Source organism: Pongo abelii, chromosome 21 (assembly GCF_028885655.2).
Source record: "Pongo abelii isolate AG06213 chromosome 21, NHGRI_mPonAbe1-v2.0_pri, whole genome shotgun sequence".
Lineage (NCBI taxonomy): Eukaryota > Metazoa > Chordata > Mammalia > Primates > Hominidae > Pongo > Pongo abelii.
In genome coordinates this window covers 31,860,922-31,877,496 of record NC_072006.2, presented here as the reverse complement: position 1 = coordinate 31,877,496, position 16,575 = coordinate 31,860,922, and the positions used below count along the sequence as shown (strand labels likewise).

The 16,575-nt window shown below is 37.9% G+C and overlaps 1 protein-coding gene across 2 annotated transcripts in view; it reads left to right on the top strand.

Moving 5' to 3' along the window:
• Nucleotides 1-16,575, top strand: part of ATRN (attractin) — a 172,210-nt gene that overhangs the window by 69,255 nt on the left and 86,380 nt on the right. For both annotated transcript variants that reach the window (XM_024238860.3, XM_024238861.3), the window contains exons 6-10: nt 1,291-1,459; nt 11,181-11,271; nt 12,438-12,681; nt 14,056-14,239; nt 14,989-15,143. In XM_024238860.3, coding sequence (XP_024094628.1) covers nt 1,291-1,459; nt 11,181-11,271; nt 12,438-12,681; nt 14,056-14,239; nt 14,989-15,143 — 843 coding nt within the window. The remainder of the gene's footprint in view (nt 1-1,290; nt 1,460-11,180; nt 11,272-12,437; nt 12,682-14,055; nt 14,240-14,988; nt 15,144-16,575) is intronic.

The window sequence follows — 16,575 nt, the reverse complement described above, 5'->3', positions numbered from 1 at the left end:
TTAGCTAATAGTTATCTACAGAAATAATTAAAGAAGCTTTAGGGAATTATTTAAGGGGTGAGTGATAATAACTGTTATTAATTTGGTGATTTTCCTTGTAAACTTACCCCTTCCTCAGAACCTTTTTATTTTGAAAGGAAATATGCTTGTTTAAATACCTTAGTTTGTTGGGTTTGGCTGACATTGTAGAGTTAATAATTGAAGAATTTCAGTGTCTACCATTGTGCAAATATTGCAGCAGAAGCCAAACCTCCCAAGAATGGAGTCTGTCTCTTCAATTTGTTTAAGTTTTTTGACTTACCAGAAGATGGATAGTTTGTATGATTGCTCCCAGGTCTAGTTATCAAACTTATTCCTCCATATCCACAAGTTCTGCATCTGCAAATTCAAACAACCACGTGTAGAAAATATTCAGGAAAAAAACACAATAAAAGATAATACAGGCTGGGCGTGGTGGCTCATGCCTGTAATCCCAGCACTTTGGGAGGCCAAGGCAGGCGGCTCACTGAGGTCAGGAGTTTGAGAACAGCTTGGCCAACATGGTGAAACCCTGTCTCTACTAAAAAATACAAAAATTAGCTGGGCATGGTGGCAGGCACCTGTAATCCCAGCTACTCGGGAGGGTGAGGCAGGAGAATGTCTTGAACCCTGGAGGTGGAGGTTGCAGTGAGCCGAGATCATACCACTGCACTCCAACATGGGTAACAGAGCCAGACTCCATCTCAAAAAAAAAAAAAAAAAAGATAATACAAATAAAAGATACACATATGAAAACAACCATTTACATAGCATTTGCATTGTGTTAAGTATTATAAGTAATCTAGAGGTGAGTTAGAGTATATGGCAGGATGTGTGTAGGTTATATGCAAGTGTTACCTCACTAGTTTATATTAGGGACTTTGAGCATCTGTGGATTTTGGTACCAGGGGGGTCCTGGAACCAATCCCCTGTGGATATTGAGGGATAACTGTATATTTTATCCTTAAGATTTTTCATGTGAGTTAATTGTTTATTTATCTGTGCTTTCTCCTGAGAGTTGCTTAAGCAGGTATTTCATTACCAAGAAAACCCTAACCTGGATATAGTCAAGTAATCATTAGAAAGTATGTGATTTACCCTTGGTCAATACCCTGAATAAATTAAAATAACAAATTAAAGGATTTGTCTGATATTTAAATGCTAAAGGAAAGACTATTATTTAAATATTTGTTACATTTAGATATTAAAACTTGAAATGCAGTAAGCTTTAAAGCTGTCTTTTGTGAAGCTAATTCATTATGTTTTTATTAGGTCCTGGATGTTCAGTTCCTGTACCAGCTAACCAGTCATTTTGGACTCGAGAGGAATATTCTAACTTAAAGCTCCCCAGAGCATCTCATAAAGCTGTGGTCAACGGAAACATTATGTGGGTTGTTGGAGGATATATGTTCAACCACTCAGATTATAACATGGTTCTAGCGTAAGTTGTTTTAAACATTTTTGCAAGAAGGTTAGTTTTTTATTTTGAAAATTTATAAAGCACAGATAAGCAAAAATAAATCACCAGTCATTCTACTACCTAAAGAAAATTCCTGTTAATATTTTGGTAGTAGTCTTTCAAATTGTTTTGACATATGTTGAGTTTTTAAAATTGAATGCTACAAAAAATTCATTGTCATGATAAGCATTCACCTTTTTCAAATACTGTCTCTGATGTTTTGCTTTAAGTATATGTAGTAAGTTCTATATAAGTAGGGGATTATTTTATCTTTTAATTTAATTAATAGTTCCAAGGTCAAATGGTTTGAATTTATAGTTTGCTAGTGGAAATTATACCATTGTCTAATACGTCCCAGGGTTCAAGGTCTATTTGCTGATCCCGTGCTGCTCATTTTGAAGGGAGAATATGTGTTGTCATAGTGGAATTAGCTATGGAGGTGGACTTGTAGAAAAAAATTTATAAACATTTAATCCTGCTGATTTTATTACCTGGAACTTTTTTCTAGGCATTTTCTATTAATGAAGATTGTCAAAAAAACCAGCATCTGTTCATTAAGGGATTCTGGAAATATGGCAGTGGTGACCTAATTTCTGCGTCCCCCCAAACATAGTCGTTAAAACACATCACACAACTAGTCTAGCAAAATCAGAGAAACATGAGCAACATCTATAATAAAACTTGGACAGGCTAGGCGCAGTGGCCCACGCCTATAAGCCCAGCACTTTCAGAGGCTGAGGCCAGCAGATCACTTGAGATCAGGAGTTTGAGACCAGCCTGGCCAACATGATAAAACCCCATCTCTACTAAAAATACAAAAATTAGCCAGGTGCGGTGGCCAGCACCTGTAGTCTCAGCTGCTCAGGAGGCTGAGGTGGGAGAATTGCTTGAACCTGGGAGACAGAGGTTGAAGATCAGATGGTTGTAGGTGTGAAGCCTTATTTCTGGGCTCTCTATTCTGTTCCGTTGGTCTATGTGTCTGTTTTTGTACTAGTGCCATGCTGTTATTGTTACTGCAGCCCAGTAGTATAGTTTGAAGTCGGGTAACCTGATGCTTCCAGCTTCGTTCTTTTTGCGTAGGATTGAACTGGCCCGATCTCTATTCCCATTGCTGCTGCCTTTGTTCAGGCCCTTTAATTTCTGATGAGACTCCTTCAATGGTCAGGTCAGGTTAGTAGTTTTCCTCCAGGTTCTTTTCTTTCCCCATACATAGATTCAAACTATTTTCTTTGCCTGGAACACAAATGCTTTCCTGAATATGAATTTAAAGTCACATCTTATTACAGTTTTTAGGTACACAGATTTTAGGCATTTTCATGTTTTTCATCAGAAGAGCTGTTTGCCAGCCCTAGGAGTGGCACAGGTGGCACCCAGAGATCTCGTAGGAGATTGGATCTCTACAGAGCTTTTCTTACACATCCCCCTTCCCTCTGGGGGAAAGAGAGCTGTCAGGGTCTATTCTTTCTTGGCTGGACAACCTAGAGGAAGCCCCAGAGTTGTTGTGGGGCTCATGCTCTTTCCAGACTCTACCTCAGCAAGTCATTTGTGTGGGCACCTCTTAGACTGTGTCATTATCAATAACTGCAGCCCTTCCATAATCTCATTACTAAACGTTCCACATTCCACCCTGCTTCTTCTGTGGTGGACACTGTTGATGCCTTGCCCAGATTTGTTTATCTTTACCTGGCTGGTGCAGTGCACCCAGTCACCTGATGCTGTGCAATTTGGCTGTTGTCAGTTCATAGCTGACCCTTTCTCTGAAGAATTCTCTCAGCAGATTGGAGCTGTCTTACCCAGGAACACCTAGAATACTATGCTCTATCCCCAGGATGTCCCCTAGTGTAGTGACCAACCAGTTTGCCTGGAACTCTCCCAGTTTTAGCACTGAGTCTTGTATCCCAAGAAACCCGTCAGTACTGGACGAAATGGGATGGTCACCCTGGCCCCCAGCTGCTGACTGGCTGGATGGAGGTACATGAGTCTGACCCTGCTTCTACATGGGAAAATTCATGTTCCAGGGCTCCCCTTGGGATCAGGCCGAAGCTATACTTCAGCTGAGACCACCTTTTTGCTTATCCTCTCCTTCATCCTACTACCTTGCTTGTCTCACTTCCTGATGTTTGTCAAAAGAGTATTCCCTCAGTAAATCACTTGTACAGAAATCTCTATCTCCAGCTCTGCTTGCAGGGAATCTTACCTGAGACACTTTCCAATCTTTTCAGATCTTTCTCTCTAATACCCTAACAGTTTTTGATCTCCACATGGGTCCATAATTCATTGATTCTTTCTGTCTCCCTCTCCTGTTCTCCTTCTTAACTCTAATATCTTCTTTTCATTTTTCAAATTCCTACCACCTTTTCTTCTGTTTTCATTCTCAGTTAATGGCCTTGCTTCCTGCTTCTCTTTTGAAAGATAAAGGTCAGAAAACGATTTCCACAAACTCCTACCACCACATTTCTCCTTCACCTACATCTGTGCCCCTTTATTGTCTTCTTTTCTGTAGATCAGTGCTGTCTCATAGAAGTTTCAGGCCATCATGCAAATGCTCTGTATTTACCCTGTTGTGTCACTGGCCACATGTGGTTATTTCACACCTGAAATATGGCTAGTGTGACTTAGGAGCTAAATTTTTTATTTTCCATTCTTAGTTCTTATCTTACTTGATCTGGCACCAACATTTGATACAGTTAATCCTTCCCTCCTCTTTTAAAAACTTTCTTTAGTTGGCTTCTAGGACACCACATCCCCTTGATATTTTTTTTAATTCCATATTCCTTCTCAGCCTCTTTAGCTGGTTTCTCTTCAGCTGACTGACTTCTGAATGATGTCAGACCAGGCTTAACCCTTGGTCCATTGCTGTCTGTTTATTCACTCTTTTGGTGACCTCATATAGTATCTTGGACTTTATACTTGGTGACTCTCAAATTTGTATTTGCAGCCTAGATTTTTTACCTGATCCCCTATCTCCAGCTCTTTAATTGACGTCTCAACCTTCTGGCTGTGTACTAGGCATCTTATGCTCAGCATGTCCCACGCTCATCTTTTTCTCAAGGCTGCTCTTCCCCCAGATGTCCCTATCTCAGTTAATGGCCACTCCATCCTTCTATTTACTTAAGGCAGAAATCTTGGGTCATCTGTGACTTCTTGTTTCTTCATACTCCATATTGTTATATTTATTAGTTATCTCACGCTACATAACAAATTACCACAAACTTAGCAGCTTAAAACAGTTTGCATTTATTATCACTATTTCAGTTGGTCAGGAGTCCTCTGTAATCAAGGTGTCAGCTGGCCTGCATTCTCATCTAGAGGCCTGAGTGAGGAAGAATTCATTTCCAAGCTCACTCAGGTTGCTGGCAGAATCAATTTCCTTGTGGTTATAGAACCGAGGGTCCCAGCTTTCTGCTGGCTATTGACTTGAGGCTGTCCTTAATTTACGGAGGCTGCCTTCAGCTCCTAGCACTTACCTCAGTTCCTAGAGGCCACCCAGTTTCTTGTCAGCTGGGCTTCACCAGTATAGCTGCTTACTTCATCAGGCCACAAGGAGAGTCTCTAGACTGAGTCTGCTAACAGAATGGATGTCACAGAAATGATATCCTATCATCTTTGCCATATTCTGTTTGTTAAAAGCAAGTCATAGATCCTGCTTACCTCCTAGGGGAGGGGATTGTACATGATTATGAATACCAGGAGGTGGACATCATGAGGACTACCCCAGTGTCTGTCTGACACGATAGGTCAAATCTTGTTAGCTCTACCTTTAGAATCTGTCCCAAATCTGATCACCTCTAGTGCTGCCACCATGAGAAGAGAAGGTAAAATTAAAGGCATGAAAGTGATTGTGCCATCTGCTGTTATACTAGATGTTATGAAAGGCACATATTTACCATTATGTGATTTTACCCTAACATCCTTCCTGTCTCTTGAAGCAAGAAATCTGGGAGTCTTTAGATATTTCCGTATGTTCTTCTCTTCATACCATAATTTCATATTAAGCCCTCTCAACTCTGTCGCCAAATACATGTCATATTTATTCTTTTATCTTTATATACAGCCTGCTGTTATCTCTTACTTAGTCTTCAGCAGTAGATTTCTATCAAATCTGTTCATTTCCGTTTATTCCTATTAAATTGCTAAACATGAACTGGGGTGCCATTTAACAATATAAATAATATCATTTACTACCTTCTTAAAACCCATCGGTGTCTTGCCTTTGGACTTAATGGCCCTGCATGATGTGACCACTGTTTACCTTCCCAGACTCAGTCTTTTCCTCTCCTGCCATCATTCACAGCACTCTGGCCCCACCAACCTGCTTTCTTACCCAAAACGTACAGTGTACATCATTACCTTAAGAGCCTGTGCGTTTGCCATTCCCTTGGTCTAGACTATTCCTGCTATTGTGCCTCAGGGCTGGTGTCTTCTCACCCTTTAGATCTCAGTGTGGTTTTCCCAGAGAGATCTTCTCTCACCATCCAGTTCAGACATTTCTCCCTGTTCTTTTTTATAGTCCTCATTTTCTTTATGGCAGTGTTAGTGATTTTTTGTTATGTCAGTGCACGCTGTTGTACTTGCTCTTTGTCTGCCTTTGCCAAGTTCTTCAAGGTTAGGGACCTTGTTTACTCACTGCACTCAGAGCTTAGCTCATAGAAGGTACTCAGATAAGTATTTATCAGATAAACGGGGGAGTAAATGATTTATTTCCTTCACAAACATCTGTTCCTGGAAATATTAATATCACCTATTACTTTTTTTTGACTGACATACTTCATGAGCCACATTGTTTTTTAGATCATAACTTTTTTTTCTACTTGATCAAAACATGATTTTCTACAGCTTTATTTGTTTCACGTAAATATTAGCATAGTTCCAAATAATGAACTTTCATGAAAAGTTAATTTAGTGATTGATTTTAGAAGTAGTGTTTCTGGAACTTAGATTACAGATTTATATTTATTTATTTATTTATTTATTTAGAAATGGAGTCTCGCTGTGTCGCCCAGGCTGGAGTGCAGTGGCACAGTCTCGGCTTACTGCAGGCTCCGCTTCCCGGGTTCACGCCATTCTCTTGCCTCAGCCTCCCGAGTAGCTGGGACTACAGGGGCCTGCCACCACGCCCAGTTAATTTTTTGTATTTTTAGTAGAGATGGGTTTCACCGTGTTAGCCAGGATGGTCTCGATTTCCTGACCTCGTGATCTGCCCTCCTCGGCCTCCCAAAGTGCTGGGATTACAGTCGTGAGCCACTATGCCCAGCCAGATTACAGATTTTATAGTCATTTATACTCTTACATAAAAGTATTTTAGGAATTGCTCTTCCTGTCATTTTCCTCACAGTCCTGTTAACGCAAAACTTTAATTGCATTAAAAAGCAGTTCCCATTTTGTTACCCAATGGTCCTCTTGTGAAATAAGTGATCTTGGTCCCCTGGATTAAGATTGCCAGTTGAGACTTCATTACCAAATTTCCTTCTCTTGAGCAGAAAAGCATTTTTTTCTTTTTTTAAGTTAAAAAAAAAATAGTAAGAAGTCAATCAGCAGTCAACCAAATAAGCAAAGTAGCATCACCGAATCCAATAAATGTTAAAGCAGACTCATGGAACACCAAGTGTGACCTGACCTCTTACATACCCCACACAAACCGCACTGGGGGAGATTCTGATAATTCTCGGTGATAGCCCAAAATCTAGAAGGAAGCAAACTGAGTGAGCATTACTGTTTTTGACTGTTAACTGGAGAGTAGGAGACATAGTTGCTGGGGAGGATCAGGTGAAAGGGGGAGAAATTGGATTCTGTTTTTAGTCTTCATACCCTACCCAGAACTCAGGGCTTCTATTTAAATTAGAATATGATCTGAGCACTGTGGTAGACCACAAACAAAATCTCAGAGGAGAGGAGAGGAGAGTCTGGGTATTTTATTCTAACAGACTGCACTCTCATCTGAGCCCCAACATTTCCTTAGACTTCAGAAGAGTAGACAGAACATAAAATACCAGCCCTCACACTAAAGCTATGGAAAGGATAGAAATTCGATAAACTTGTCTTAGATACAGTGGGAACAGAATTAAGAAATCACCCACACTTTGCAAATAAAATGTCTTGAGAGCTATGTCTAACCTCAAACAAGATGAAAGAAGTGGCATCGTAGCTAGTGCAAATATTCTATGATGAAAAAATAAAGAGGAAGAAAGACTGCAGCCTATAAAATCTAACAAGAACCCATCATGGAGGAAAAGCAGCTTCAAGGAGCAGAAGGAGATTCCTTCCAACTGCTTCATGCTGCAGATCAACTTAATGAGAATTTGAATTCAGAAAAACAAACTAGAAGACAAGGTGATAATAACAGAAGAATTGGGAGGTTGTAGGCCTAAAGAAATATGAATAAATTAGATACAGCAAAAATTAGAATGAAAATTTAGTTACTGACAGGTTGAGATAATTGTAGTAATACATTGGAAAAAAAAAACGGAAAAGCAAAAACACATGAAGGACAGAAGGTGATCATATAGAACTATAATTGCTGTCACTGAAGAAAAGAACCTAACACACGGATTGAAACAGCACAAGGTGTTTCAGAAAAATTTTGTAGTTCCTTCATGACAAAACCTGATTTGATCAAGTTATTGAACTTTTTGTGCTTGGAGTGTATCCAAGAAAAATAAAGTCATTGAACTTTTGGGATAAAGGACAAATTATTATTTGGGAGGCCTCAGGTAGTTCTGTGCTATCTGCTGGCTGGGGTCATGTCTAGTCTCCACAGAGCCTTTGCCTTGGTCTTTAGGTGGCCTGATTGGGTTACCAGGCCATTATGGAGTTTGAAACCTGTACCCTGTGGTACATGATGGTCATTGGCTTGCCAGCCATCCTAGAGGGGTCGAGGGAGGTGCTGTCACTCTATGGAAGACATCTTTTTCTGAATTTCTGGAATCTATCTTTGCTTATTTGCTTGCTTAGGTCTTAGAATTAGTTGTTCGCTATTCTGTTATCTTGGATTCAGCTCCCAGAAGGAGCATTTATCTGGTACTTGGAATTTATGTTTTATTGTATCAGTATCGTTCTTATGTTTTTTTTCTCTGTGTTGAGAGATGATTAACAGCATGTTGTTTAAGTGTCTTCTGATAGGTTCACCTTAGCCAGATTATGGGGACCTGCCAGCACCTAAGTGTCTCTGACAAGCTCTTGGTCTGACTTGTTGACAGAAGAGGAGCAAAATACATTAAGAGACAGATTGGGCACTCTCCATGCCCTTTGACAGAAATGTGGAGACCTGTTTCTGTGCTTCCTCTGTTTCCTTCCTTTCTTTAAACGTACAGAAACAAGCCTCTGGCTCGAACATAAAGTCTATATGTGTAGTTGGAAGCTATATGAGTCCTTCTCAGGAAACACCTTTCATAGCCAGAATTCCACAACAGCTTTGCAGTGGTATGCAGTCCATTTTATAAAAACATATTCCTGGATGGATTTATTTCTATTTGAAGTAAAATACAATATCATGTCATAAAAAAAATAGAGGTTGCGGGCAGGCAGAGAAGAAGGGAGAATAAGAATGATTCAGAATTCTTCAGGCTTCCAGGCAGAAAAGCAAACCATGAAAAAAGAGGGAAATAAGCTGGCCACAGACTTCTCCGTAGCAACATTTTCAATACCAGCAGTGTTCAAGGGAGCAACATCTGCAAGGTTCTGGAGGAAGAAAAGGATGGTCCAAGAATAGTGTACCCAGCCAAGGTGTCATTCTGCTGTAAAGCTGGCAGGCAGATATTCTCAAACAAGAGTGAATTCAGGGAAAGAGTACTATGAGCTCTACTTAAACAAAACAAAACAAAACAAGAACCCTCTTGACAGTGAAATCCAGAGGAGAATTGAAGAGCTCAAGAAAGAGAAGTTGTGGTAAAAGGACTGTGAGGAGATTGAGTCCGCTAAAATTCAGGACTAAATAACTATGGAATTACTGTTACCGAATGTAGTGCAGATGTTAAGGACCTGGACATTGTAAAAATTTTATAACAAAAATTGGAAGAAGAAATGAGAGGCAATGTGAGTGCTAAGATTTTTCAACTTTCAAAGCAAGAAGTTAGTGAATTCTGTACAAAAATAAATTGCATTTTTTTATATAAAGTTTATATAAAAAGTTTTATATAAAGTTTTAATAACTTTAAATTCAACCTCTAAATAATTTTTCATGTATTTTTAAGTGTGCAATATTCCAAAAATATGTAAAATAATAGTTATGTGCAATTCATATTTAATAGTTGTCACCATTTGTTATATTTGCTTCAGATTGTGTATGAAATATTTAAGATAAAAGGAAAGGCTCAGAGAAAATTAACACCAATGGATTCACCACCGGGTTAGAAATTAAAACACTGCTAACACAGTTGAAGTCCCTTGCATGTCCCTCCAAAGTCCCAGAGATAACCTGTATCCTGATTTTGGTGTCAGTTGTTCATACTTTCATATATATGTTATACTTTACATATATGTTATACATTACATATATATGAAAGTATAGTAGAATTAATAGATTTTCTGTTTTTAGTCTTCATAGAAACAATATTCTGCAGTGTGCTATTTTAGCTTAACATTGTTTTGAGATTTATGTTGACATATGTTGCTGGAGTATATTTTTCATTCGGTATACTTATTCTTTATGTTATCTATCTGGATATATTACCATTTATTTGTTGATTTTCAATGGATGGACATTTATTTGTATTCTTTTTTGCTATTGTGATAAACTTTCTTATACCTTTGTGTTTATATATGATAATGTTTTTCAAGATTTTTTTAAATACTTGGAATATCCAGGTAAACTTTTATAGAAAAGAAACATTTACTTAAGATATAACAATATCATGTCTTTTTGGTTTATTTTTTTCTATTTTATGAAAATAATTAAAATTAACACTTTATTGTCAGTATCCTCTTATATGCATAGAAAGATGTCTGGAATGATGTTTACTTGATATTTATTTCTAGATCATGGAATGTGGGATCTTTTTAAAAAACTTTTAGCTCTTTATTCTTTGTATTGGTTACATTCTTTATAATGAACATGTATGATTTTTATAAAAACAGTAGAGTTTTTCTCAAAAGCAAAAACTCAAAAGTGAGTACTTTAAGATATTGAATGTGATTATTCAGTAATGCATGAATAAGTATAAATTGCATGGCAGGATTATAAATTATTTTCTTTTTGACATTTTTGTATTTTAAGGTCTTTATATTCGTAGTACAAGTGAAATGCTATAATGGTATTCTGGCTTTTGAAAATGTATTTTTAGTCAATTACATAAAAGGAAAGATTAGTAATTTTCTTTTACTTAATTATCATCCCTTTTTTGGTACCTATCTTCAGTTTCTCATGATTAAATAAAAGAAAAGTTATTGTAATAAAATTTTGAGTCCCTTGAGCACAATGCAACCTTTAAATGATTTAGACTGTGTATAGAAGAGATTTTCAGGAAGTGTTAGAACCTTCCAGTAGCTTTGTATACCTTTCTTTTCCCAGGATTTTGTAGTCCAGCTCCTCTTCCTGAGTTATCACTTGTCCAGTGGGCCCAGGTGTCAGGTTTATTTGTGAAGGTGACAAGTGCCCCTCTACATCCATGGTAGATTTAGTGAGCATCTCCAAACCGGATTATGTCACAAATAGTATGAGATGTTCTGTCTTATTAGTTGGTGAAAATATGATCTGTTTGTTTTGTAGGTATGACCTTGCTTCTAGGGAGTGGCTTCCACTAAGCCGTTCTGTGAACAATGTGGTTGTTAGATATGGTCATTCTTTGGCATTATACAAGGTAAAGCATCTCCACTCTGTGCTAAGCAAGAAACTGAGTTTTCCTCAGTTACTTCATGTATTACATAGTTGAAAAGCTACCTCACTGTTGGTTTTTAATTGGGGAAAACTTTTTATTGGGGGCATTATATAATTGGCTAAGTTATAAGTAGAAATTAAAATGGAAACTTTTTTAACTGGAGATTTTAATGGCTTCAAAGTGTAATGGGGTATTATAATAATGGCACTAAATGGTTAAAGATGTAGATTAAAAAGTGTAGATTAGCTTTTATTCTCATAAGCAAGTTTAGCCGAGAATAGCCACATTGTAATGTGGCTGAATAAACATTTTCATTTCCTCATTTTTATAGCTAGATGGTAGGATGAGGCAACTTTATTTTTCCAAGTCCTTTTATACTGTAAAAGATTCATGTGAGGAAGTCCAAGAAAACTGGTAAAGTATTAGAGATGTAAAACATGATTAGTTTTATTTCCCTTTTTCCTTTTTTTATCCTTTTCCTAGTAACTCACTGAAAGGTGCCCTTTGCTAACCCTTAAAATTTTTTTAATTTATTTTTTACTGAGGTAAAATATACATATATAATGGTACCATCTTTACCATTTTTAAGTGTACAGTTTGGTGGTAATAAATACATTTACATTCTTTTTTTCCTTCTTCATTCTCCCCCGCCAGCCTGCCAGCCTCTGGTAACCACCAATCTTCATGAGATCCACTTTTTTAGCTCCCACATATGATTGATAATATGATATTTGTCTCTCTGTGCTTGGCTTATTTTACTTAACATAATGACCTCCAGTTCAGTCCATGTTGCTGCAGAATGACTGGATGTCATTCTTTTTAACAGCTGAATAATGCTCCATTGTGTATATATACACCACATTTTCTTTATCTAATTATCCATTGATAGACACGTTGATTCCATGTTTTGGCTATTGTGAATTGTGCTGCATTTAACATGGGAGTGCAGATAGCTCTTTGATATGTTCATTTCCATTCTGTTGGATATATACCCAGTATCGAAATTGTTGGATCATAGGGTAGTTCTATTTTTAGTTTCTTGACTAACCTTTTTTAAGCTGAGAATAATATTGAGCTTTTGTTCTTCTCTGTTCTTAGATTTAATCTTTTCAATGTTTTTAAAAATTTTGTTTGCATTTTTTTCCTAGGATAAAATTTACATGTATGGAGGAAAAATTGATTCAACTGGGAATGTGACCAATGAGTTGAGAGTTTTTCACATTCATAATGAGTCATGGGTGTTGTTGACCCCTAAGGCAAAGGAGCAGTATGCAGTGGTTGGACACTCTGCACACATTGTTACACTGAAGAATGGCCGAGTGGTCATGCTGGTCATCTTTGGTCACTGCCCTCTCTATGGATATATAAGCAATGTGCAGGAATATGATTTGGGTAGGTATATTTTTTCCAGTAGATGCCTTTTGAACATCAGATTTAAAACCTCTAAGCTTATTATTTTGACTGTTTAGAAAGGTTCAACCTAATCTTGATTCAGTACTTTATCTTGAAACATAGTAAACACTGGGCCCAGGCGTGGTGGCCCACTCCTGTAATCCCAGCACTTTGGGAGGCTGAGGTGGGCGGATCACCTAAGGTCAGGAGTTCAAGACCAGCCTGGCACCAACATGGTGAAACCCTGTCTCTACTAAAAATACAAAAATTAGCCTGGCCTGGTGGCGGGCACCTATAATCCCAGCAACTCAGGAGGCTGAGGCAGGAGAATCGCTTGAACCCGAGAGGTGGAGGTTGCAGTGAGCCGAGATTGCACCACTGCACTCCAGCCTGGGAGACAGAGTGAGACTCCGTCTCAAAACAAACAAACAAACAAACCCAACATAGTTAACATTGATGTATTACCAGTGAAATGCAGATTATTGATGCTCCTATGTAGTATGTATTTTTTACTGTCAATTTGGTAAGGAGCCAAAGATGACGCAAAGTGCTTTGGGTATTTAAAATAAATAAATAAAAATGGTTCAAAACAATAAATATTGAAGAAAAAAAATATTTGCCTAGCCCTTTAGAGATTGGTTTAGTGGAGTATGATTTACCCTTCATATAAAATATTTCCTTTGGTTAAATTTCATTGTATCTGTTGTTGTGCAGTAGGAATACCAGGTATAATTAACATTTTGTGAAAGTAGACCTATAAAATATATCTGTATATTGGTCACCAAAGGTTGTAGGGAATTAAATGTTCATTTGAGTGGAATCTGATCTTTTTATTTTATTTATTGAGACAGGATCTTGCTCTCTCACACAGGCTGGAGTGCAGTGGCACAATCATAGCTCACTGCAGCCTTGATGCCCTGTCCTCAAGTGATCCTCCCACCTTAGTCTCCCTAGTACCTGGGACTACAGGTGCGTGCCACCACTCCTGGCTAATTTTTTAATTTTAGTAGAGATGGGATCTTGCTATGTTGCCCAGGCTGGCCAACATAGCAGGCCTCAAGTGATCCTCCCACCTTAGCCTCCCAAAGTGCTGGGATTACACATGTAAGCCACTTCGCCTGGCCCTGAGTGTTTTAAATTTAGTTAATTCTTTTCCTACATGGCATATTAGAACATCAGAACATAGAACAGACTGGAATTAGGCCACGTGGCTTTGTTATAAGTTTTAGGTGGCTTTCTTTAAAATATAAAGATAAAAAAGTATATGTATCAGGTCTCCTGAAATCCATTCTCATGCCCTAAGCGATTTGGGCATTTTCAGTAGTAGAGAGGAGGAGCCTGCCATGCTTGCCTTTAACTGTCTTTCCTTTCCAGATAAGAACACGTGGAGTATATTACACACCCAGGGTGCCCTTGTGCAAGGGGGTTACGGCCATAGCAGTGTTTACGACCACAGGACCAGGGCCCTATACGTTCATGGTGGCTACAAGGCTTTCAGTGCCAATAAGTACCGGCTTGCAGATGATCTCTACCGATATGATGTGGATACCCAGATGTGGTGGGTACTTTTTCTTGAGCTTTCACTTTAAGGTGTAAATTCTGTAGAGGCAATTGTTGAGAAAATATTGTGCTATCTTTTTGTTTTCATGCCTGGCAGATAATTCTGTTCAGCATTATATATAGAGAAATTGGGAAATAAACAGAGGGTAATAAAGTAGCTAGTATTTATTTTGTTACATTATTCTGTAATTCTGTAGCACGTTGGTTAGAAAATACTTAGAGTTTTTTAACAAATGTAAAGCAAATTTGAGTTACGAAATAATGTAATTATAAAGCGATGGTTTCTCTTCTTTTTCCTCACATATTTGATACCTTGCTATGGATACTGTTTTATATTCTGTCATAAAAATTATCATGTTTAGTAGCTGTGCAATACTCCATTTTGTGGGTATGCTGAGACTGTGCAGGTGAAAGTTTTGGTTTCTTTCTAGTTTTTATGTCATTAAGAAACCATTATGCATTAAGCTTCTGTCAATATTTCACATGATTTCTGCCCAGAAACTGGAATTATATAGCTACAGGGTATGAAGAGTTTAAGGTTCTTAATATATTTTGCCAAAATTCTTACAGGTCTTTAAAATTATCTATATTTATTGTTGAAAAACTTACTTATATGTAGGGAAAACTCTGGAAGGATTTGTACATTTGGGTCTGAGGTTAATAAAGTGGTTGTGCTTGCATTAGCAGATACATAAATATTCTTTAAAAACTAACCTTGTATTTATTATTTCTAAATAAACTCAAAAGGACCATTCTTAAGGACAGCCGATTTTTCCGTTACTTGCACACAGCTGTGATAGTGAGTGGAACCATGCTGGTGTTTGGAGGAAACACACACAATGACACATCTATGAGCCATGGTGCCAAATGCTTCTCTTCAGATTTCATGGCCTATGACATTGGTAAGTTTCCCAAAACCATTTTAGCTTCAGGCATCTTTTTGTCTATAAGCAACATTTAAAAGGAGACTGAAAATATTGCCAGTTCAAAATGATCAGGCCATTTGAAAGAGGTCCAAATGGTATTTTTTATGTTCATTTGACTAATGTTACACATCTGGTAAAAATTATTTCTACATTAAATTCTTTTTGAAATCACTCCTGTTAATTGCTTGAATGCTCATTTTTAAGGCTGAGTTGAGGTGTCTAGCCTCTCCTTTGTCATGTTATGCCTACCTGGTAGTGTTACATAGTTGCAACCACCAGCATTGTGTTAAAATTGGTTCACGTGTTAGCTTTATCTCATTCCCTAGAAAACTGGTTTCTCACATGGTCTTGGTGTGGCAGTATACCAGACCAGAAGAGGGCAGTATTTGTTCATGTGAAGCAAATGCATACCGGATGATCTCTTTCATAAAAATTGTCAGATGTTCATTTTAAACAAATTATTTTTTTTTGGTTGTGGTAAAATACACATAAAATTTACCATCCTAACTATATTTAAATGTCTAGTTTAGTGATATTAAACACATTCATAATGTTACAAATCCATCACCGCCATCCATCTTCAGAACGGTCTTCATCATCTTGTAAGACTGAAGCTCTATACCCATTAGACAATAATGTCCCATTTCTTCCTCCCCACAATGCCTGGCAACTGCTATTCTACAGTCTGTCTCTGGGATTTTGACTATTCCAAGTCAGACATTCATTTTTAACAGACATTTGTGTGCCAGCCACTCAGTTTGTACATTGAGGAGATCAGATGAATAACTTAAAGCCCTTAGCCTCAAAGTAGAAGAGGTAGAGAAATGAGGAGACAATAGAATTGCACTTCAGGGTGTTTCTGGCTGAAAAGAATGTATGAGAGCACCTCTGAGTACCCTTTAAGTCATGGAGGGTAAGAGTGATAAACAGGGAACACTTTCTTAAGGAGGGGCCATCCCCTCTGGATCCTTGGGGACACTAGGTGTCAGGTAGGTGAAGTTAGGCAGCACTCTCCAGGCAGAGGAAACCTGCTTTGCAGAGAGACAGAGGTGGAAAAGACCGGCACATATTTAAGGGCTCAAAGAGTGAGACACTGAGTGTGAGGTTGGCATGGTATAGCAGCACCAGTTGGTATTAGATCCAGAAGAGAAGTTGCTAGTATGGGTCACAACAAAGGAAAATTAATCAATCTACGGGATCTAGGAAAGGACTTTTTAAAAATTAGGTAACATTTAAGTTTTTTGAAATTTCATTTTCCACCTTTATTTTTCCATTTTAGCTACTAAATTTGGGCAAATCAATATAGAAAAGAGTGGAAAATAATTATGAAACCCATATGTTTTGCTGACATAAGCTTTGTAGAATGTAAAATTTGCTTGCTTTAAAAAACATTCTTGGCTGGGCGTGG